Source organism: Sander vitreus, unplaced genomic scaffold (genome assembly GCF_031162955.1).
Source record: "Sander vitreus isolate 19-12246 unplaced genomic scaffold, sanVit1 ctg242_0, whole genome shotgun sequence".
In the NCBI taxonomy this organism is placed as follows: domain Eukaryota; kingdom Metazoa; phylum Chordata; class Actinopteri; order Perciformes; family Percidae; genus Sander; species Sander vitreus.
The window spans coordinates 1-23,619 of record NW_027595415.1 but is presented as its reverse complement, the minus strand read 5'-3'; the positions used below and the strand labels follow the sequence as shown (position 1 = coordinate 23,619).

Sequence of the window (23,619 nt, the reverse complement as noted above, 5' to 3'; positions counted from 1 at the left end):
TCTTTTCTTTTCATGCCACTTTCTACTACTACTCCGCTATATTTCAGAGAGAAATATTGTACTTTTTACTCCACTACATTCATCTGTTCCAGCTTTAGTTACTAGTTACTTTAGTTACTCCACTACATTCATCTGTTACAGCTTTAGTTACTAGTTACTTTAGTTACTCCACTACATTCATCTGTTACAGCTTTAGTTACCAGTTACTTTAGTTACTCCACTACATTCATCTGTTACAGCTTTAGTTACTAGTTACTTTAGTTACTCCGCTACATTCATCTGTTCCAGCTTTAGTTACTAGTTACTTTAGTTACTCCACTACATTCATCTGTTCCAGCTTTAGTTACTAGTTACTTTACACATTAAGATTCCTGCTCAATACAAAAAGTCAAGTTGGGTGACCCTCCCCCTAGACTAAAAAACATTGGGTGACCCTCCTCAACAAAGAATAAAATGACATGACCCTCCCTATTTTCACTCTGGTGGTCCATTCCATAAATATTGAACATTCTCAATAGAGGACTTTTACTGTAACAGAGTATTTCCTTTACACTTTCTACGTTTGAATACTTTCACTACATTTTCCTGGTGATACTTACACACTTTTACTGTAACAAAGTATTTCTACAGTGTGGTGTTAGTACTTTTACTGCAGTAATCTGAATACTTGTTCCAGCGCTGCTCGAGTGGTTCCATTTATTTGCTCCTTTTTATAAACACTCAGCGCTCTCACGTTATCAGAAGATGAAACAGGAATGTAGTAGATTCTGTCTGAACATTCCAGAATATCTAACACCTCTCTCTCCGTGTTTCAGGGTCATCGGCGCAGATCCATGCCTCCTAAAGCTCGTCTGCTCGCCTGCTACACCTTGAACTACTACAACTACTATTTCTAGTCATAGTTCCATTGTCTTTATAGGGAGGAGAGGGAGGAGAGGAAGGAGAGGGAGGAGAGGAAGGAGAGGGAGGAACACTAACTTTTTTATAAACGGCTCATAGGACCAAACATCTCTGTCTGTCCTTTACACTACATCTGAACCAACCTTTGGACAACCTCTGAACAACCTCTGTGAACTTGTGTTATGAATAAATCAAAATGATTTCACTATTTGTTCTGTTGTTGACTGAGTTTCTACTTCCTGTCATCTGGAAATAATGTTTACACTTAATAAAACATGATGAACACATCTAATGAAACTTTAGTCAAACTTAGTTCACTGTTAAACATGTTTATTACACATTATTATTAGAGGAAGGGGGGGGAGGAGAGGAGGACAGGGAGGAGAGGGAGAGGAGAGGAGGGAGAGAGAAGAGAGGGAAGAGAGTGAGAGGAGGGAGAGGGAGGAGAGAGAGGAGACAAAGGAGAGAAAGGGAGAGGGAGAGGAAGGAGAGGAGGGAAGGAAGTGAGGTAGAGAGGGAGAGGGGAGGAAGGGAGAGGAGGAGAGGGGAAGAGTTTGTCAGGGATCAGAGGACTGCTGGAGAGAAACACCAACCAGTCTGTCAGACTGAGGACAGATTTATATGGCTGAGAGACAGACAGACAGAGAGAGACAGAAAGAGAGAGACTTGGAAATTGACTTAGGTTATAAAAGTAGCATTGCGAATGACAACCATTTTTTATGCAAACCTACCTGGAGCACCCAAATGTTACTGGAGGTCAAGCTGAGAAGCTTCAGTGGACGTGGAACAAAGGCTCTTCATATGCCATTTGAAATGGATGTCTGCCAAAAGGCCTAAAACATCACATATAGGAGTTAGAACTAACAACCATTAGATGGCAGCAGCGTATAAGAAATGAACTGACAGCAAGTCAATCTTTGAACATGGAGCGCTAATAATAATAAATGTAATATGCAAGGGGGAAAGCTTCTCTCCACAACGCGTAGCTCCTGGCGCCATTTTGATGCTAACAAGCCATCACCTCCCGTTAGCATCCCATTGACTGCCATTCATTTTGACGTCACTTTGACAGAGAATATATTTACATCTGAAGCGTTTAAAGACTCTATTTGTCCGTTGTTTATTTCTAAAGAAACATGACAATGTATAAAAAGGCTCCATTACCTTGTAGCTCACGTTATGGCTCCGTAGCAGACGTTTTTATAAAAATAGGCTAACGATTATGTCATAACCACGCAACTTACTGTCTCATAGTAGAGGAATTACCGTATAGTACAGGAGAAGCTCTCAGGCAGTTTGGACTTCCATCAGCTGTTTAAGTGTAATGACTAATGTTAACTATCATTTTAGTGATCAATAATGAGCCTGTGTATATGTTATCTCCTTACATATACCTACGCTCTCCGTCTCTGCTAGATTGGGAATGATTGAGATTTCTCTTGGCACAGCTACCAGAAGACTTCCAACTTTCAGACAGGTTGCTCACGTCACATCTACGTCTTCAAGCTCAGTTGGAGGCTGCTCAGTAACGCTCAGCCATCACCGGGAAAGAGCTTCTAATGTCCTTCACTGGTCTCCGTCCAGAGACACGGGGTCTGGTGGTTCATTTCTTTTACTGTCTATGGTAATATGTCAGGCTCACAATTTTTTCCATACTACTATGTGCTAACGTTACCGCCATCAAGCCGCAATAATTTGCCAAAAATGAATGCCGCGAATGAATGCCGCCAAATCTGTTGAGTCGTCTTGTAATGGTGCATCAAGTGCAAAGTACAGTATATTCCCATCCAATTAGATTGAATTCGGTATTGATGATGCGAAAAAATGACGGTAACTCCACTGAATTTATTTGAAACTAAAGTAACGAGCCAATTTTTTTAAAAATATAGGGAGTAGAAAGTACCGATATTCATGTTAAAAATGTAAGGAGTGAAAGTAAAAAGTTGGCAGAAAAAATAAATAGTAAAATAAAGTAAAAATATACACAGTACAGCAATTAGTATTTGCACTTTGTTACTTCCCATCTCGCAGATTTTAGTGCTCAGGGTGGAGATGTTTTAACATTGGGAGTTTACTTTGACTTTGTATACATGTTAATTATATTGTGCTATTTATTATATGCGGCAGCCAACAGGGGGTGCATTAAAATGGGCAGGATCATTTAAAAGGCAACCGCGACTACATTGTGTGTCTGCCCTATTTCTGATACCGTAGCGGCAGAAATTGTTCCATGGCGGTTCACTGAACTACCGCCACTACATTTATATTTAAATCTTAAATCTCAGACTATAGCTGTATATCACACCATATTTCGCATGAGCCCTTAAATCTCAGACCATACTGATATTACACTAAATTTATATTTAAATCTTAAATCTCAGACTATACTGATATTACACTAAATTTATCTTAAATCTTAAATCTCAGACTATACTGATATTACACTAAATTTATATTTAAATCTTAAATCTCAGACTATACTGATATTACACTAAATTTATATTTAAATCTTAAATCTCAGACTATACTGATATTACACTAAATTTATATTTAAATCTTAAATCTCAGACTATACTGATATTACACTAAATTTATATTTAAATCTTAAATCTCAGACTATACTGATATTACACTAAATTTATATTTAAATCTTAAATCTCAGACTATACTGATATTACACTAAATTTATATTTAAATCTTAAATCTCAGACTATACTGATATTACACTAAATTTATATTTAAATCTTAAATCTCAGACTATACTGATATTACACTAAATTTATATTTAAATCTTAAATCTCAGACTATACTGATATTACACTAAATTTATATTTAAATCTCATTTCAGACTATACTGATAATGCACTATGTTATATTTAAACTCACTGATATTCCACTATTCCTTCCCTCTCTTCGTTATTGTATATTTCTTGTAAATTTGTACTAACAGTATATTTTTTTATATTTCTACCTGTCCTTTCTGTTTTTTATATATTAGTGAGTACTTTGAGAGCAGAGATCAACCAGAGTCAAATGCATTCTTTGTTTAACCAAACCTGGCCTATAAAGCTGATTCTGATTCTGATTTAGATATTTTATGATGAAGGCAGCAAAAATGGTTCCAGTAAACGCTTCTCCTCTTCTTCCTCCACGTCATCTCAACAGAGGAAGAAGATAACCAAACGAACGGCACGATGGCCGGAGCTCCGTGAGTATTTTAAACTACTTTTTCATTTCCTCCTCTTTCTCTGCTGACATCCTGCAGCTGGTGGACTTTTAAACGTTGATAATGAACTTTTAAACGTTGATAATACATTTCTAAAAGTTGATGATGAACTTTTAACCTGTGATCGATGTTTGCAGGCGTCTGCGTTCTCGTTCTGCAGTCTGTTCTTAATCTGCTGCTTTTAGTTTCTCTGCTCTGTGTAAACATACGTTATCAAAACGTGAATCTTATCATCGGTTTGACTTTGAAAACACTAAATCTACTTTAAAGACGCCGTCGAGAGAAAGTGGCAGGAAGAGAGAAAGGAGGGGGAGGGGGGCTAAACTACAATCCCACGGAGTGACCTGGAGCCAGCAAAGTGAAGGTTATTTCCGTTAAGTTATCAACGTCACAGTGGCTGCTTTAAAATGAAGTGTGTGAGAGAAACAGGAGGTGGTAGCGGCCGGTACGGACGTTAAAGAAGTCACAGATACACTGCTGAACATCAGCCTGGCAGACAGGAAACAGGTCAGAACCTGCTGCTATACGCTGCTGAACATCAGCCTGGCAGACAGAAAACAGGTCAGAACCTGCTATTCAGAGAAACACAAACTGGTCAGAGTCGCCTTAGTGCTCTTTAGTAAACTGTAATTACTCAGTTACTTTTCACAGGTACAATATTTCCCTCAGAGATGTAATGGAGTACAAATAGAAAGCAGCAGAACATAGAAATACTCAAGAAAAGTACACTACATTATGTATTTATGTATGTGCAGTACTTCTGGTTCAACTTAAAAACATAACGGTGTTAAAGGTGACCTATTGCAGTGCTCAGCATAAGTTTATGAACCCATGCTTAAGTTGACTAAAAAGAGGAATAAAAAATCATCTTTTGGAAATTGATCTTAATGCCTTAATTAAAAAAATTAGGAAAAAATCCAACCTTTAAGGACACCAGTTGTCTTTGTGAATGAATAATGTATTGTAAATAAATAAATGTTCTTCCTTAAAATACAGGGGGCATAAGTCAGTACACCCCTATGTTAGATTCCCATAGAGGCAGGCAGACTTTTATTTTGAAAGGTCAGTTATTTCATGGATCCAGGATACTATGATCCTGATAAAGTTCCCTTGGCCTTTGGAATTAAAATGGCCCCCCCACATCATCACATACCCTTCACCATACCTAGAGATTGACATGGGGTACTCTCTCAATGCAAATCAAACCAGCTGTTAGACTAACTGAAATACAACCATGCCAATCTCAATTAAATGCAAAAAGAATAAATCAAAAACATGACAAAAGCTAAAAACTGAAACTGTGCTCTGATTTGAACAGGCCAGCAGCTAACCTCTACTATGTCCTTCGGGACATCCTGCGGGACTTGAATGACAACGACTTCAACGCTTTCAAATGGCACCTGAGAATCATGACAGACATCCCACGGAGCGACCTGGAGCCAGCAGACAGGCTTAGGACCGTGGACCTGATGATTCAGTATCACAGGCAGGATGCCGTCAACATGACCATGGATTCATTGAGACAGATCCCGAGGAACGACCTGGTGGAGCGTTTGCCTGCTCAATAAGGTAAAAACACACAGCGCTTTAGTTAACCCTTCAGACAGTTTCACTAACGCTTGAGTCACTTTTAATCAAACTTCACAGCAAAGTACAGTCTTAAGATACTTGTTCTTTACTCAGCGCTGGAATGTAACTAAGTACATGTACTCCAGTACTGTCCTTCAGTCCAAATGTTGAGGTACTTGTACTTTACTTGAGTCTTTTCTTTTCATGCCACTTTCTACTTCTACTCCGCTACATTTCAGAGAGAAATATTGGACTTTTTACTCCACTACATTCATCTGTTCCAGCTTTAGTTACTAGTTACTTTAGTTACTCCACTACATTCATCTGTTCCAGCTTTAGTTACTAGTTACTTTACACATTAAGATTCCTGCTCATTAAACACATGTAGTTTATAAATCTGATGTTTTATTCTAAAGTAAACTAGCCAACAATATAACGGCTACAAGTCAGCTGAGATGATCAGACCATTAAACACACAGCTGGTTGATCCTTTATACACAGAGTGTGTGTGTGTGTGTCTCTGTTTGGATCCTTTACACTTTCTATAATGGTTTCATACTTTAACTACATTCTCCTGGTGATACTTACACACTTTTACTGTCACAGAGTATTTCTACAGTGTGGTATTAGTACTTTTACTGCAGTAATCTGAATACTTCTTCCAGCGCTGCTTCCATTTATTTGCTCCTTTTTATAAACACTCAGCCCTTTACGTTATCAGAAGATGAAACAGGAGTGTATTAGATTCTGTCTGAACATCCCAGAATAATATCTAACACGCTCTCTCTCCGTGGGTTTCAGGGTCATCGGCGCCGATGCACCGCCTCCTTCACGCTCGCCTGCTACACCCTCAACTACTATAATTACTATTTATAGCCATAGTTCCAATATCTTTATTGTGACTATTATTGCCACTGTTCATCACACCCCCAACCGGCACCGTCAGACTCCGCCTACCAAGAGTCTGGGTCTGAGGGAGGGGAGCAAGGAGAGGGAGGGGTGGGAGGAGAGGAAGGAGTGGGAGGAGAGGAAGGAGTGGGAGGAAAGGGAGGGGAGGGGGGGGAGGAGAGGAAGGAGTGGGAGGAAAGGGAGGGGAGGAGAGGGAGGGGAGGTGAGCCACCCAGCGACACTAACTTTTTGTAAACTGCTCGTAGGACCAAACTTCTTCCTCTGTCTGTCATTTACCCTACATCTGAACATCTGAACAACCTCTGTGAACTTGTGTTATGAATAAATCAAAATGATTTCATTATTTGTTCTGTTGTTGACTGAGTTTCTACTTCCTGTCATCTGAAATAATGTTTACACTTAATAAAACATGATAAATTATATATATATATATATATATATATATATATATATATATATATTTAATTAAACTTTAGTCATGATAAACACATATTTAATTAAACTTTAGTCACTTACGTTACTGTTACATGTTTATTATTCATTATTATTATTAATGCTTTAATAAGAGTTTATTCTTGCACATAGCACAAAATTTTATATATATTTTAAAGTATTTGTTAATGTTTTTTATGAAACGATATGATATAATATGAATATGTAAGAAGTCAGATTTCACAGCTTTGTGTTGGTGTTAAGAGTTTATTTACATTTTGGCACAAATATTCAGGAAGAAACAAGAGATCATGTGATAAACACATTTAATACAATAACTGGAGAGGAGAGGGAGGGAGAGGGAGGAGAGAGATGAAGGAGGGGAGGAAATGGAGAGGAGGAGAGGGAGGAAAGAGGGAGGGGAGGGAGAGGAGAGACAGGAGAGGGAGAGGAGATGAGGAGAGGGAGGGAGAGGGAGGAGAGAGATGAAGGAGAGGAGGAAAGAGAGAGGGGAGGGAGAGGAGAGACAGGAGAGGGAGAGGATGGAGAGGGAGAGGGGGAGGGAGAAGAGGGAGAGAACAGGGAGGGGAGGAGAGGAGAGACAGGAGAGGGAGAGGGAGAGGGAGAGGAGATGAGGAGAGGGAGGGAGAGGGAGGAGAGGGAGAGGAGAGACAGGAGAGGGAGAGGAGAGACAGGAGAGGGAGAGGATGGAGAGGGAGAGGGGGAGGGAGAAGAGGGAGAGAACAGGGAGGGGAGGGAGAGGAGAGACAGGAGAGGGAGAGGAGAGACAGGAGAGGGAGAGGATGGAGAGGGAGAGGGGGAGGGAGAAGAGAGGAGGAGAGGAAAGAGAGGAAGGAGAGGGAGGAGAGGGGAAGAGTTGTCAGATCAGAGGACTGCTGGAGAGAAACACCAACCAGTCTGTCAGACTGAGGACAGATTTATAAGGCTGAGAGACAGACAGACAGACAGACAGACAGACAGACAGACAGAGAGACAGACAGACAGACAGAGAGAGACAGACAGACAGACAGAGAGAGACATTAGTTTTATACAGCACAGCATTTGTGAACAAATAACAGACATTTAAATAAAATCAAAAGTAGGACAGTTTTAACGCTCCATGACATGTTTTATCTGTTACACTTTAAAATCAATTAATCATAAATAACCTTCATCACAATATCTGGAAGAAACATAGCAATAAGATGTCATCCCCAAATGGTTGAAAAGTTAGGTCATGTTTTCTCAGTCGTCGTCAGAAGTCTTCGTGGTCACATTCTGTGTTCATTACCTCAGTTTGTTACAGAAACACTTCTCAACTAGGCCTGCAGCTAGCCATTATTTTAGTAATCGAGTAGTCGACCGATTATTCCATTGATTAATCAGATAAGAAATACTTTTGTTTTATTGAAGAGCAATAATATACAATAGTTTGGTTTAATTTTCAGAAAAAGCAACATTTTTATTGCCTACATTGCTCACAATATCATCTCTCAAAAAAGTGCATTTAAGTGCCATATTACGTTGTTTTTAAAGAAAACATTTTCTGAAATGCAATAACAACCTCAAACTAAGACATACATTAAACATACATAAACATGACCTTAAGTTGAGCAACTTAACTTTCAGAACTACAAGTTCCAGCCTGAGACTGATCTGTATATAGGCCTATGTGTAAATATTAGTTATACTCAACCTATTTTCATTTATATATTTGATGACAATGCTACACAGCTCCGTTACACTTATGCTAGTAGATCGTTGATCAGCTGTTTCTCCGTGGAGAGAGAGAGTGAGAGAAAATGGTGCCCACCAATCAGCTGTTTTTCCGGCTCTTTAGATCAGATTGTGGTCACCACTACGTATTTTCTTGTCTTAGTCTTTGGTAGTTGCTGTGTTTGGTGTAGTTTCATCGTCCATACCACTCTGTGATTTACTTTAGTCGGGTTCTCTTCATAGAATGGATGATTAAGTTAGACTGGATGTTTTCTGTTGAGATGCTGAAGCATTGACGTCGTGTTATTATTGTGGTAAGATTTTGGAGTAGACACACTGTACAGAGTTTTTGTTTTAATTACGTTTGAACTGATTCCAAACTTTGGACACTTTCTGTCATTTTCTCCAGCCCAGGGCTCTAGAGTGCGACTAAGATTGTTCCCAGGTCACACCGGTGCACCTAACGTCCTCGCATCTACTGCCTCTCCATGAACAAAGCAATATTGTTTATATGGATATGTTTAATGTTGCGTTACATGACCCATTCCTTCTGTAAAGCCGTGCCTGTGTTTGGATCGCTCCTCCATGCAGCCCCCCCCCCCCCATTCACTCACACACGGCTCCGCTCCAACATGGAGAGACACAGCACTGCCGGTACAAACTGCTGACATATGTCTACAGTTTTAATTGTTATTAACACATCTGTATATTGTTAAGTATGAGAGGAAACCTGTATTATTACCACAGCTGTATATTGTTAAGTATGAGAGGAAACCTGTATTATTACCACAGCTGTATATTGTTAAGTATGAGAGGAAACCTGTATTATTACCACAGCTGTATATTGTTAAGTATGAGAGGAAACCTGTATTAGTACCACAGCTGTATATTGTTAAGTATGAGAGGAAACCTGTATTATTACCACAGCTGTATATTGTTAAGTATGAGAGGAAACCTGTATTAGTACCACAGCTGTATATTGTTAAGTATGAGAGGAAACCTGTATTATTACCACAGCTGTATATTGTTAAGTATGAGAGGAAACCTGTATTGGTACCAGTGTTTCTGCTGGTAACTCTCTGTTATTGCGGCCGCCACGGCGATAAAAACATTAGAAGTTATTAAATGCACCTAACTTCAGTGTGTTGAGTAATAGCGTGAGACGGAGCCTGCTGGACCTGGGCGAGAGACGGGACCCATGGCCAGAATATCATAGTTCATAAAATGCAGCGCAGTGACGATACAGACATTTCATAGTGACACAAGACGTGTGTAACGCCGCTGACCCGCCAAAGAGCATTCAACCCGTGCTGGACCCATTCATAATGAGTCAGCCGTCACTCTGTTAGTAGCATACGCTTCAGTCCATCACTCCCCCCCTCTCCCTCTGTCTTCCTATGTCTGTCTGTCTGTTTTTTTTTTTTTTTTTAAGATTTCAGCCTTTATTTTGATAGGACAGCTGAAGACATGAAAGGGGAGAGAGAGGGGGGAATGACATGCAGGAGAGGGACGCAGGTCAGAGTCTAACCTCTATATTTACCAGCTGAGCTACCCGGGCGTCCTCTCTCTCTTTTAATCAGTCTGTTATTGTTGTTGAAAACAAGTGAAGGAGCTTTCTTTGAGAGATATATCTTTTTTATATATCCTAGGCTATTTTTAATCTGTTTCAATAAAAGAGTTTGTAAAAAGTGGCTTTGACTTAAAATTGAACATTTAGCCCACTTTGTATAAAAATACAGAGCTATATATCGTGTATCACCATTCAGCATTAACGGCGACGCGAGGAAACATTTGGGTGCACCTAAATAAAAGTTAGGCGCACCAGTGCAACCAAGGCAAAAAGTTAGTCTGGAGCCCTGCAGCCTGTCTCTTCTCTTAGCCCCTCACTATTTACGCTCTCTTTCTTCATTTTGTAAACTGCTCCGTCAGTCTTCATGGCATGTGTCGCCAGTAGCATCTGCCCGGTGTGCGACAGTAATAATCCTCCGTGCGGAAACACTGTGAGCAATACGTTTGTAACATTGTTTAAACAAAGCTTGATTTTTAGTAATCAAATTATTCCAGTTACTCGATGAATCGTTTCAGCCCTATTCTCAACCCTAATAATGACAACTTCTACTGCTGGTACTTTAAGTATATTTTGGTTGTGATTCTTTAGTACTTAGTGGTTGTACTGCAGTACCAGATGAGTAAACATGGCCTGTGGGGGTGTTACCTTGAGTCCAGATGTGTCCAGAGGTTGTCCCTCCCTCCGTACAGAGAGCAGGCGGACTGCTCCTCTGCTCGGGTATCCCTCGTCCACCTCCAGCTCACACACCAACAACGCTGACTTCAGGTAGACGAGAACACGCTGAGACGGACGCCAGTCGATGGCAAAACTGGACACACACACACACACACACACACACACACACACACACACACACACACACACACACACACACACACACACACACACACACACACACACACACACACACACACGATGGAGATCAGCGTCCAGGACAGAGATACGTTAGCTGGGTGCGTGTGTGTGGTGTTTATGGGTGGTGTGCCTGTGTGCTTGTGTGTGTGTGTGTCTGTGCGTGTGTGTGTTTGTGTCTGTCTGTGTGTGTGTGTGTGTGCGTGTGTCGGCTTTTCATAGTTTTATTTTGAATGAAGTGTGTTTTTACGATGCTAAAAGTCCTGATTATTTACATGGAGTCTGGTGGGTTTGGTGATGGTGATTTCAGGGCTGTTTGATGTTAAACTAAAAGGATCTTACTCTCTATCTCTGTAGGATCCTCTCTGGCTAACTGCTTGTTAACATAAAGCTCTATCTTTATATAGGTGGGCAAACGCATTTTTGTCTCAGTGCATGCATTGTCTTAGTCCGGCAGCTCCGCCGCTAGCTTAGCTTAGCGTAGTCAATGGAATCCTTTGTTGCCGTTAGCATGTCGTGAGTAAAAGTGACCCAACAACAACAAAAAATAACCTAATTACTTCTTGTGGCCTGCATATTCACAACGAGTACAAATAGCTATGCAGATTAAGACTAGACAATTTCCTAGGCAGATATTGACTTGGGACTATATTGGGGTGAAGCAGGCTACAGCCGAAGCACTGCTACTCGGGCACAGAGATAAAAAGACAAAAAATGCGTTTGCCCACCTATATAAATACAGAGGAGACGGTGAATAACCCTATTTCAACAAACGGTGGCATATTCCTTTAAAACAAAGGAAATGGAAATGGAGGTTTACCTGGATCTGAGTCTCTGGATCTCAGACAGCAGCTCTGATTGGCCGACATAACACTGCATCACCTCCAGCAGAGCAGCGCTCAGCGCAGAGCGCCGTCCAGACACGCCATCCTCCATCAGACCGCCCGGGCCCTCCATCACCTACACACACACACACACACACACACACACACACTTTAAGATAGTCCCTCATGCCCAGCTCTATCTCCACAGCGCTGTAGTAGAAGGTCTGGTTATACTGCAGATGCATTCTGGGATTGGAGAAAAAAACTCTCGGGTTGTTTGCATTTCTTTAAACCAATCAAAATCATCTTGAGCTCTGGACGCAGCGACGGTGGCTCTGCTAAATAGTCTCAGAAACTGAAAGGAACTGGTTTTGGTGGAACATTCTGCTGTCACTTTAAGAAGGGTTAACCAATCAGCACAGACACACTGTCACTTTAAGAAGGGTTAACCAAACAGCACAGACACACTGTCTCTTTAAGTGTTGGGTCATGTTATTGAGGATGTTACCTGCAGTGTGAAGTGGTCGTCATGGCTCCAGGTGACAGACAGTCTCAGTGGCTCCAGCTCATTGGACGACAGGTTAGAAGAGGGGCGTGGCCTGAGCTCCACACAGAGCTCTGATTGGTTGAAGGACAGCAGGCTGAGCTGCATGATGTCCTGTGTGGCGGAGACGTACGCCTGCAGCCTGACAGGTGGAGAACAGAAGTTAGTGAGAAGGACCCAGCCAGGGGGGAAGTGAGATGGATTTATATGTAGACGCCGCCATTGGCGTCTGTTCCGCCGGTTGTCATCCTGGGACTGACATCTGACCATCATGACCATAAAGACTCAGAGAAGAAGACTTCTGGATGTTCATCCCAAAGAAATTCCAAACTAAGCAACATGGAAAACATTTCACAGATGAATAAGTGAACTGACAAGTTGAACGCTGTCCAATCAGAACGGACCCACAGCGGTGGCGGTTTTGGTGGAGCTGTTGGTTTAAAAGTCGACTTGGAAGAAAGCGAACGTTTTGACAATAAACTCCATCAACACAACAGTATGTGGAGTTAAACTGGACGGGTCCAATGACCTCTGGATACGTCTACTTGTTGTTAAATTGCAATGTGAGCGGCAGCCAACGGTGCATTATGGAGAGCAAAAAATCTACGGGGAAATTTCTTCGACAGCTCCCGCGGAAATCTATCACATTTATACATTTTGGACCCGTAACCGTTCAAACTCCGTTGGAAACACACACTAAGTGAATTTACTACCTTATGAGTGGATGAATGCCTCCCAAACCGGCCAAACAACAAAGTGGGAAAACCACAACACGAGGTGATTCGAACTCTTCGGCTAGCGTTAGCGCAGAAACAGGTGCTAATGCTAACAACATGGACACGCTGGCAAATTCCGTTACTGCTGTGCAAGCCTCTATCAACTCGTTTCGGGAGGAGAACCGGGCATCTATTGCCTCTCTACATTCGATCCTGAGTGTGTATGGCCAACGAATTACTGATGTGGAGGACGGGCTGAATGAGTTCGACAAGAGACTGAGCAGCGTAGAAGCTTCCCAAACTTCGCTGGCTAAAGAGAACAATGCTTTGAGGGAGAAGGTGGCATACTTGGAAAACTACAATAGACGGCAGAATATACGCATTGTGGGGATATCAGAAAATGCAGAGGGCCCGCGACCAACAGAATTCATCACCAAACTACTCATCGATGTGCTTAGGGAAGACAGTTTTGAGAAGCTGCTGTCGGTGGATAGAGCCCACAGGAGTTTGGCCCCAAAACCAGCTAATGGCGACAATAAACCGCAGCCATTCATTGTCAAGCTCCATCACTTTCAAACTAAAGAGTTGATCCTACGCCTCGCCAGACAGAAGGGCCCGCTCTCCTTCAACGGATCAAGATTTCACATCTTCCCTGACTACATCCTTCTCCGAGTCCAAAAAGAAGCTCCACGCCGCAAAGATCCAGTTCGGCCTCTACAACCCAGCCACTCTGCAGTTCACACACCTTGCGGGGGTGCTGGCCTACATCAATAACAATGTAATTGATGATAAGGGACGGCCCGCCTCACACGCTGCGGAGAATGGTGACTGAGGTAATGTTAATGATCGGGTCAATGACACGGTCAAAGAGACGGTGGTATCATTAGATATGGCTATTCTGTCATATTTTCTGACAGTATTTTCTGTTTTTATAGTAATATTTTGTTAGCATTGTTCATAGTGGCAGTGTATGAAGGTGTGTATACACGTCACACGTAACGCTATATATGTACGCCCTCCTAAATGCTTTTATGAAAAAATATTTTTTTTTGGGGGTTAGGATCACCACCGGTCTCCCTACAGTGACTTTCTACGATCTATGGATATCATGATTTCAATAATGTGAAATGATGTCACAGGTCATTTAATATACTGTTGGAGAGGTTCATCAATGGTTGAAAAAAGTATCCATCGTTGCGGGTAGCATGCAAATGCAAGTTTTCTGGGGGGTAGCCTTTTTAAGGCTTGTTTATGTATTATATGTAGTAGTTTTGATGTGGCATTTGTTCTATATACAGTTTGTGCACCTATCCGGCTTTTTTATCATCTAAATGGGGTAGACGCAGGTATTTTTGAATTGAGTGGTTCTAATGACACAGAGTAATTCACATCTTGTGCCAGGTAAAGATGACATGAAAATTATAAGCTGGAATGTGAAGGGTCTGAATCAGGCAATCAAGAGAAAAAGGGTTCTCTCTCACTTACAATATCTTGGGTCTGGAATTGCTTTCCTACAGGAAACCCACCTTCAAAATCGAGACCAGTCAAAAATTCACAAAGAATGGGTGGGGCAAATGTTTCATTCACAATTTCACTGTAAAGGTAGAGGAGTAGCTATACTTATTCATAAAAAGATTCCTTACATTGTATCAGACACTATCTTGGATCCGAATGGCAGATATGTGATGGTTGTGGGAGAGCTGTTTCAACTTGGCTTAGTATTGGTCAATATTTACGGCCCAAACTTTCATGATGATAGTTTTTTTGAAAAGATGCTAAACTCCATCCCTAATCTGGATAGTTATCACTTGATTACGACTGGGGATTACAACCTGGTGATGGACTCTGTCTGGGATCGCTCTTCTCAGTCTATACCAAGACCGTCTAAATCAGTGCAAACAATCCAGTCGTTCATAGATATACATAAACTTATAGACCCATGGAGATTTAAACATCCCACCAAAAGGGAGTATTCGTATTACTCTAATGTACACAAGTCATTTTCCAGGATAGATTTTTTTTTTTGGTTGACCCCTATTTGCTTGATGTTGTTACAGATTGTAAATATGATCCACTCATTATTTCTGATCATGCCCCGGTTAGTATTAAGGTAACTCTTCCGACTCAGAGGACAAAACGGACATGGCAGCTTGACACACTCCTACTGGCTGATTCAGACTTTGTGAAGTTTATTACAGAACAAATAGATTTCTTTCTGCAGGTAAACAGGACTGATGGCGTCTCAGCCTCAACCCTCTGGGAGACACTTAAAGCGTGTCTCAGGGGACAGATTATTTCTCGCTCTGCTTATATTAGGAAAATGAAGTATAAGAATATTGAGGAGCTATCTTCAGAAATGAAGGCTCTGGACGGACTCATATCTGGTTCTCCGACCCCTGATTTGATTAGGAGGAGAGTAGGCTTACAAACTGAAATTGATCTCTTAACTACCACCCAAGCAGAGAGGCTCCTCTTTAAGTCCCGTAGTAGATTCTATGAAGAGGGGGATAAACTTCCAAACTACTAGCTAGTCAACTCCGCCAAAAAGCGGCGTCCTGTATTATTTCGCAAATTGTATTACCTGACAGCTCCTCAACGGAGGACCATCAGGCTATTAACAACTGCTTTAAAGAGCTTTTTTTTCCTAATCTGAACATTCCTACAATTGACCCTGACTCTAAAGAACGATTGGAACTAAATTTGACACTGGAGGAAATCAACAACGCAATAATGTCCCTTCAGAGTGGAAAAGCCCCTGGCCCGGACGGGTTTCCAACTGATTTTTATAAAAAATGTAAAGATAAACTTGCCCCTCTTCTTCTCTCAGTCTATGCAGAAGCACTGGAGAATAACATTCTTCCGCCTACGCTCCGCCAGGCGTCTATTACACTGTTATTAAAGAAGAATAAGGACCCTCGTGATTGCTCATTTTATAGACCATTTATTTATTCCCATATCATGGATAGCTGCAACCTCTCTATCTCACATATTCGAGAACAGTGGGAAAATGACTTGGGGGTGCAGCTGTCTGATGAGGAATGGGATATGGCTCTTACTAGAGTACACTCTTCTTCCATATGTTCCAGACATTCTTTAATACAGTTTAAAGTCTTACACAGGTTGCACTTCTCAAAAGCCAAATTAGCAACAATATTTCCGAACGTAGACCCATTATGTGATAGATGTAAAGAGACGCCAGCTACTTCCTATCATATGTTCTGGTCTTGTCCGAAACTTGTTCCTTTCTGGTCATCCTTTTTTGAAGTCATCTCTAATGCTTATGCTTATAACATCTCACCTTCTCCCTTGGTTGCTGTTTTTGGCTGGTTTTCTGATACAACGGGATCTGTTCCCCCTGTTCATTTACAGAGGGTCATTGCCTTTTCCTCCTTATTAGCTAGACACTTGATTTTATTTAAATGGAAGGCTGCTACTCCTCCATCACACCACCACTGGATTAGGGACATTATGCAGAATGTTAAGCTGGAAAAAATTAGATGTACCCTCAACGGTTCCATCAACAGATTCTACAAAACCTGGGACCCTCTGATAACTTATGTGAACAATTTACCTGGTCTGGAACTGGAACTCTGAATGTTTCCACCTGCCCTTGGTCAGTCCTGTAATAAGGAATGTTAGTTTTATCTCTTGTCCGTCTGTTGTCTGTGACAAGTCTGTCAGGTTGATTTTGGGTTTGGGCTGTCTTTGTCTTTCTCTTGTTGGGATTGTTTTTCTTATGATTATTTGTAAAATAGAGAATATGATTTTTTTATGTGATAACTGGAAATGTAAAAAAAAAGGTAGCCGCGACTACATTGTGTGTCTGCCCTATTTCTGATACCGAGGCGGCAGAAATTTTACCATGGCAGGCCGCCACTACAACATCAACATAGAGGAAACACTGTAGGTGTATATCCAACTACGCAGGGCCACGTTCAGCCCCGACAACACACGTAGCAACACGTTTATTTAAACTGAAACGGAGGTGTGTTGAACACCCTGCTGTGTGCTCTCTGTCTTTTCATTATCACGAGTTATAGACACGTCTCTGCTGATTGGCTATCAGCTGGGACACAGCCAATAAACCAGAGGAGCATATCTCAAAGTCTGTTGTGCACCGTTCAGAGGAAACATGGCGTTCAACACGGAAACCGTAGCAACACGGTGCAGACCATTTAGAGAGTGAACGTGGCCCAGGTGTGACCTGGTGACACTCACTCGTCTCTGATTCGCTGCCAGATCATCAGCTGGCCAGACACCACCTCAGACTCCGCCTTCAGTTGGGTCAGCTGATGATCACAGGACTGCAATGCATTCTGGGCCTTCTGCAGAGACTCCTCCAGCTGTTTACTCTGCTGCTTCTGAAAGACACAATGAGAGGATGAGAGTTATTACTTTAAGATTTCATTTTAGTTTAGTTCAGAGTGGTTGTTAGTTTAGTTTTTATATTTCTGTGTGTGTGTGTGTGTGTGTGTGTGTGTGTGTGTGTGTGTACCTTGCTGTGCAGCTGTTGAACCAGCTGTGTGAGTGTCTCTGTGTGTGTGTGTGTGTGTATCTGTGTGTGTGTGTGTGTGTGTGTGTGTATATGTGTGTCTCTGTGTGTGTACCTTGCTGTCTAGCTGCTGAACCAGCTGTGTGTGTGTGTGTGTGTGTGTGTGTGTGTGTGTGTGTGTGTGTGTGTGTGTGTGTGTGTGTGTGTGTGTGTGTGTGTGTACCTTACTGTCCAGCTGCTGAACCAGCTGTGTGAGTGTGTGTCTTCTGTCCTGGATATGTTGTCTTCTGTCCTGCAGAGATGTGAGCAGAGTCTCCGTCTCCTCCACCACCGACCTGTTCTCCGCCTTCAGAGCCTTCCAGCGCCTCCGAGCCCCGCCGTCTGAATATGAAAAGGACAAATAACAGAAACAAGAACACAGTAGGAGCGTCAACACAACAAGATCATCCAGAGAACTAAATATTACCTTAATATTTCTACGGCCCTGCGCCTAGTGTTTATTACCTGGCTGGATAGTTTCCCTCCCTTCTGATGTTTGTCCACATGAGCACCCTTACTTCTGCTAAACTCAGGTTATGTCTGGGTCTTCACAATTCTGTGATTATCCATCAACATACATTCCTCTAATATTAGTCAAAATAATTCATCATTTCAGCTTTTTTGACTCAAAAATTTGGTATAATTTAAAAATCGACGAGGTTTATTGACCATGAATTCCGAAAAATAAGTGTAACACTAGTGGTAATAAGTTGGTGTCCGTGGTGTGTAGACTGTACTGGTGGTAGTGGACAAATGCTACAGTATAAAAAAAAAAAAAAAGGGGACAAAAACATTGGAAAACAATCATCACAAAAGTGTTAAAGGGGGGGGGTTCAGAATTTAGGACATAGGAGCTCATTTCCAGGTTAGCCAGTGTGTTATTTATCAGTGGAGACAGTTTAACACTTTTCATCCAGTCCTTCCAGCTGCAGAGTTAGCTGGTGCTAGGCTAGCTCAAGTCAACAGTACTGTTGAAACAAAATATAGGTCCGTGGTTCACGGCCAGATTTATAGGCTGGGACCTTATCGCCAGCTGCACTTTGTCAACTTCTCTTCAAAGTATGAAAAAGTCCCAAAACGAGGTCTCAGAAAATTCACTCGGAGTCAGATGTGAAAGAGAAATTTGAATGTGCACGAAGGATAACACAGAAAAACCCCGAGCAAGTACCGGTAAGCTTGCTAAAGATTCCTTCGTCTAGCTTCGCCTCATATCATCCAAAAGAGTGACCCTCTAAAACTTCAATTGGCTACTTTTGAGGCAAAAGACCACCTTTTTGGGGGATTTTCCACTAGATGAAGTCATTTAGCTGATCTTGCATTTTGAACGCCTACGCTTAAGGCGTTGGCTTGGTGCCCGGCGTGGCTTTTGCGGCTATACAGCGGCAGGCCATCCGTGGCTGTTGCTGCTGCATAGCGGCAACTGAGGACTGCACGAGGGGGGAGAGTCTGTGTAGCAGTGAGGAAGGCAGCACTAGGAGAGAGAAAGTCTGTGACTCCCACCAGGCAGACACATTGATATCTCCTATCTATATCACATTGATACACGTTGCATATGTCCCCATAATTCAATTAAAAACCAGATTTATCATATTTTGCCACAACAGTATCTGCTAGCCTGCCACAAAAACAGTCTTACCCACTCCACAGTACACCTGAGGCAAATCCATTATAACACCAGATTATCGATGTAAATGTCTGTTGATAGAATAATGTTAGAAATAAAACTACCCTTGCATCACATTGCAATAGTTCTACTTTGTTCCCTGTAGTTGGTAGCATAGGCTACAGCAGCAGCGGAGTGATATTACCTAGGCAACTGAGAAAGACGGTTTCCATGACAATCACACAAGTTTATTTACCTGCCGCTGCAATTTGCATGTAAACTGTCCGAGCTAACATGACTTTTCTGTCAGCGATTACCTAAAGTTAGCGGTTAGCCCAGCCAGGTATCTACCAAGAGTGTAGCTATACTGTTAGCTAACGTTGTCACTCTCCACAATGCATTGAACTGTAACGTCATCTCCACTAACGTTGTCAGTGTCAATCTATCAGTAGCAGCTAGGCTAACGTTATGAAAGGGACACACTGAATCACCATGTTGCCTAGTCCTTAGTTTCCAATCCAATGCTTCAATACCAATGTACTAGGCTACTACGAGGTGTCCCGACTGTAGTGCGCTTCTCTGTTTACGTTTCGGTGCAGTACTACTAACTGGAGCGAAGTAAAATTCCGCTGCTGCTGAGAAACTAGACCCTCAAAATGTAATGCGATCATTGAGATGCAAGGGTAGTTTTATTTCTAACGTTATTCTATCAACACAGACATTTACATCGATAATCTGGTGTTATAATTGATTTGCCTCAGGTGTACTGTGGAGTGGGTAAGACTGTTTTTAGTGGCAGGCTAGCAGATACTGTTGACTTGAGCTAGCCTAGCACCAGCTAACTCTGCAACTGGAAGGACTGGATGAAAAGTGTTGAAAACTGTCTCCACTGATAAATAACACACTGGCTAACCTGGAAATGAGCTCCTATGTCCTAAATTCTGAACCCCCCCTTTAATTTTCTATTTTGACCCGAGAGGACAAGAGCATGGTCGGTGGGGGGGAGACAACACGAGGGTTAACAGGGAGGTAGTTCTTCAAGTAAATAGTCTCTCCATCTTTCTTTGACTGCCCTCTCTCTCTAATCATCTGTTAATATCCTCTGGAGTCCTGACAGTGTAATACATGTTAGTTATCTCATGTGTAGTGGTGGAATGTAACTGAATACAATGACATTCTTAAGTAATAATTCAAGATACTTGGACTTAACGTGAGTGTATCTCTTTGATGTTCTTTATATTTCTACTTCACTACAGTATGTCTCACTATTTACTCCACTCTGTTAGTCTGACAGCTTTACTAACGGTTCATACCTCTCCTGTCCTCTTTAAACCCTATCACACTAAAAAACTAAACCACCTGAGCCTTAGAGAGCAAAACAGGTCATGTCAAGCCCTGAATATAATCAAATGCATACAAAAACACATTTAAAAGTCATTTTATACTAAGATATATGTAGAAATAATAATAAAACCAAGAAACGTGATGGTCCTGTCATGCTACTGCTGAATCAGGGTTCTTGCACCTTTTTTGGTCAAAACAGGGCTGATAACTGTCATCATATTATAAATCCTGATATGAATTTTCGTCTTTAGTAGCAGGTCTAAAGATTTTCATATTGAGTGGACCTGTGTGTGTGTGTGTGTGTGTGTGTGTGTGTGTGTGTACCAGGTTGGGGGGGGCAGGGTTGTGTCATCAGTTGCTGGGCAGACTCCAGACCCTCCAGTAGAGACATCATGGAGTCCAGAACAAACAGCTGACGACCCAGAATCTTCTGGACACGACGGCTGTCCTGAACACACACCAACACACACACACACACACACACACACACACACACACACACACACACACACAGTAACAGAGTAATTCTACACTGTGGTCCTGCTAGACCTCCTACAGTAAACCATGAATGTAAAGAGAGGCAGACTGACCGTCAGGTGGAGAACCATCCTGGCTGCTTCAGAACAGTCTGACTCAGAGTCTCCACAGAGATCCAGGAGAGACGGATCACACAGCTGCACAACACTGATAGATATATATATATATACAGAGATATATATACACACACACACACACACACACACACACACACACAGCTTCATGTAAACAACACGGTTTATTTCTCAGCTGTTGGATGTAACTGAGTACATTTACTCAATTAGTAATACAATTAGTAACGTCAGTAAAGTAGTGTACTTTCTCCATGTTCTCCTCCTAGCTACTTGTACTCCACTACATATCCCAGGTTAATACAGTAGTTCTTACTCCAGTAACGTTACATTAGTCTGACAGCTTTAGTTACTTTTACAGCTTTAGTTACTTCCATCCGTATCTCCAGATGTAGTTGTTAGTTACTGCAGTAGCTAAGTACTCTGAATACATTCCCCACTGTTAATTTACTCTGACTGAAAACTAACAGATCATTAACAGCCGTTAGTGACGTTAGCTTAAAAACGTCACCGTTAGCTTCATAACGTCGACGTTAACTCTCGTGTTTTCAGCCGATTGAGTTCCACATTCTCAACTGTTAGCGAGATGAAAACACCGTCTGAACGTTAAACATCTCAAACACTCTGACGGAGTCGCAGTGAAACGTTAAATGTGAATATACAGCGTTAAATGTCAAAGACTTACGCTCGAACGTCTGCCATTTCTGTTTTCAAATATCCGCGGCACCACGAGCGACCTGATTGGCCGATTGACGATGACGTTGCAGCGCGTTGAGCCAATCAGGAAAAACGTTTTTCAAAACGCGTTATTGTTAATGTATCAGATCGACAATCACAGTAAGTATAAATAAAACAGTATAAACGGACAGATCTGTGCACAGACAGTGACGAAATTAAACATTTAAAACGTAGGAATCTGATGACTAGATGGTAAGAGACCTTTTTAGGGATGAGGTTAAATTTCTTTAAGAGTCAGATCCAGGGTAATTCCTCCACATTTCTGATTTTATGCAGCAACATAAAAAGTCATAGTATGGTATGGCAAAAAGTCATAGTATAGTATGTCAAAAAGTCATAAAAAGTCATAGTATAGTATGTCAAAAAGTCATAGTATAGTATGTCAAAAAGTCATAGTATAGTATTATGTCAAAAATGTATAGTATAGTATGTCAAAAAGTCATAATATAGTATGTCAAAAAGTCATAGTATAGTATGTCAAAAAGTCATAGTATAGTATGTCAAAAAGTCATAATATAGTATGTCAAAAAGTCATAGTATAGTATGTCAAAAAGTCATAATATAGTATGTCAAAAAGTCATAGTATAGTATGTCAAAAAGTCATAATATAGTATGTCAAAAAGTCATAATATAGTATGTCAAAAAGTCATAATATAGTATGTCAAAAAGTCATAGTATAGTATGTCAAAACGTCATAATATAGTATGTCAAAAAGTCATAATATAGTATGTCAAAAAGTCATAATATAGTATGTCAAAAACTCATAATATAGTATGTCAATAAGTCATAGTATAGTATGTCAAAAAGTCATAGTATAGTATGTCAAAATGTCATACTATAGTATATCAAAAAGTCATAGTATGGTATGTCAAAAAGTCATAATATAGTATGTCAAAAAGTCATAAAAAGTCACAGTATAGTATGTCAAAAAGTCATAGGACAATATGTCAAAAAGTCATAGTATAGTATGTCAAAAAGTCATAATATAGTATGTCAAAAAGCTCATACTATAGTATATCAAAAAGTCATAATATAGTATGCCAAAAAGTCATAGTATAGTATGTCAAAAAGTCATAATATAGTATGTCAAAAAGTCATAGTATAGTATGTCAAAAAGTCATAATATAGTATGTCAAAAAGTCATAATATAGTATGTCAAAAAGTCATATTATAGTATGTCAAAAAGTCATAGTATAGTATGTCAAAAAGTCATAGTATAGTATGTCAAAAAGTCATAATATAGTATGTCAAAAAGTCATAATATAGTATGTCAAAAATGTCATAGTATAGTATGTCAAAAAGTCATAATATAGTATGCCTAAAAGTCATAATATAGTATGTCAAAAAGTCATAAAAAGTCATAGTATAGTATGTCAAAAAGTCATAATATAGTATGTCAAAAAGTCATAGTATAGTATGTCAAAAAGTCATAGTATAGTATGTCAAAAAGTCATAATATAGTATGTCAAAAAGTCATAATATAGTATGTCAAAAAGTCATAGTATAGTATGTCAAAAAGTCATAATATAGTATGTCA

General features: G+C 40.8%; 2 protein-coding genes across 2 annotated transcripts; one reads left to right on the top strand and one right to left on the bottom strand.

Moving 5' to 3' along the window:
- The first annotated feature begins 4,030 nt into the window (after nucleotides 1-4,030).
- Nucleotides 4,031-6,949, top strand: LOC144513391 (caspase b-like). The gene is made up of 3 exons (XM_078244459.1): nucleotides 4,031-4,108; nucleotides 5,445-5,695; nucleotides 6,497-6,949. The coding sequence occupies exons 1-2, from the start codon at nucleotides 4,095-4,097 to the stop codon at nucleotides 5,692-5,694; spliced, it is 264 nt and encodes an 87-aa protein (XP_078100585.1). The 5' UTR covers nucleotides 4,031-4,094; the 3' UTR covers nucleotide 5,695; nucleotides 6,497-6,949.
- A 636-nt stretch (nucleotides 6,950-7,585) lies between these two features.
- Nucleotides 7,586-22,081, bottom strand: LOC144513389 (uncharacterized). The gene is made up of 9 exons (XM_078244458.1): nucleotides 22,030-22,081; nucleotides 21,327-21,420; nucleotides 21,061-21,184; nucleotides 17,974-18,131; nucleotides 17,477-17,619; nucleotides 12,507-12,684; nucleotides 11,995-12,134; nucleotides 10,968-11,130; nucleotides 7,586-7,982 (listed from the first exon to the last, which is right to left on the bottom strand). Exons 1-9 carry the CDS (start codon nucleotides 22,044-22,046, stop codon nucleotides 7,917-7,919), a joined length of 1,083 nt encoding a protein of 360 aa, XP_078100584.1. The 5' UTR covers nucleotides 22,047-22,081; the 3' UTR covers nucleotides 7,586-7,916.
- Nucleotides 22,082-23,619: the final 1,538 nt, after the last annotated feature.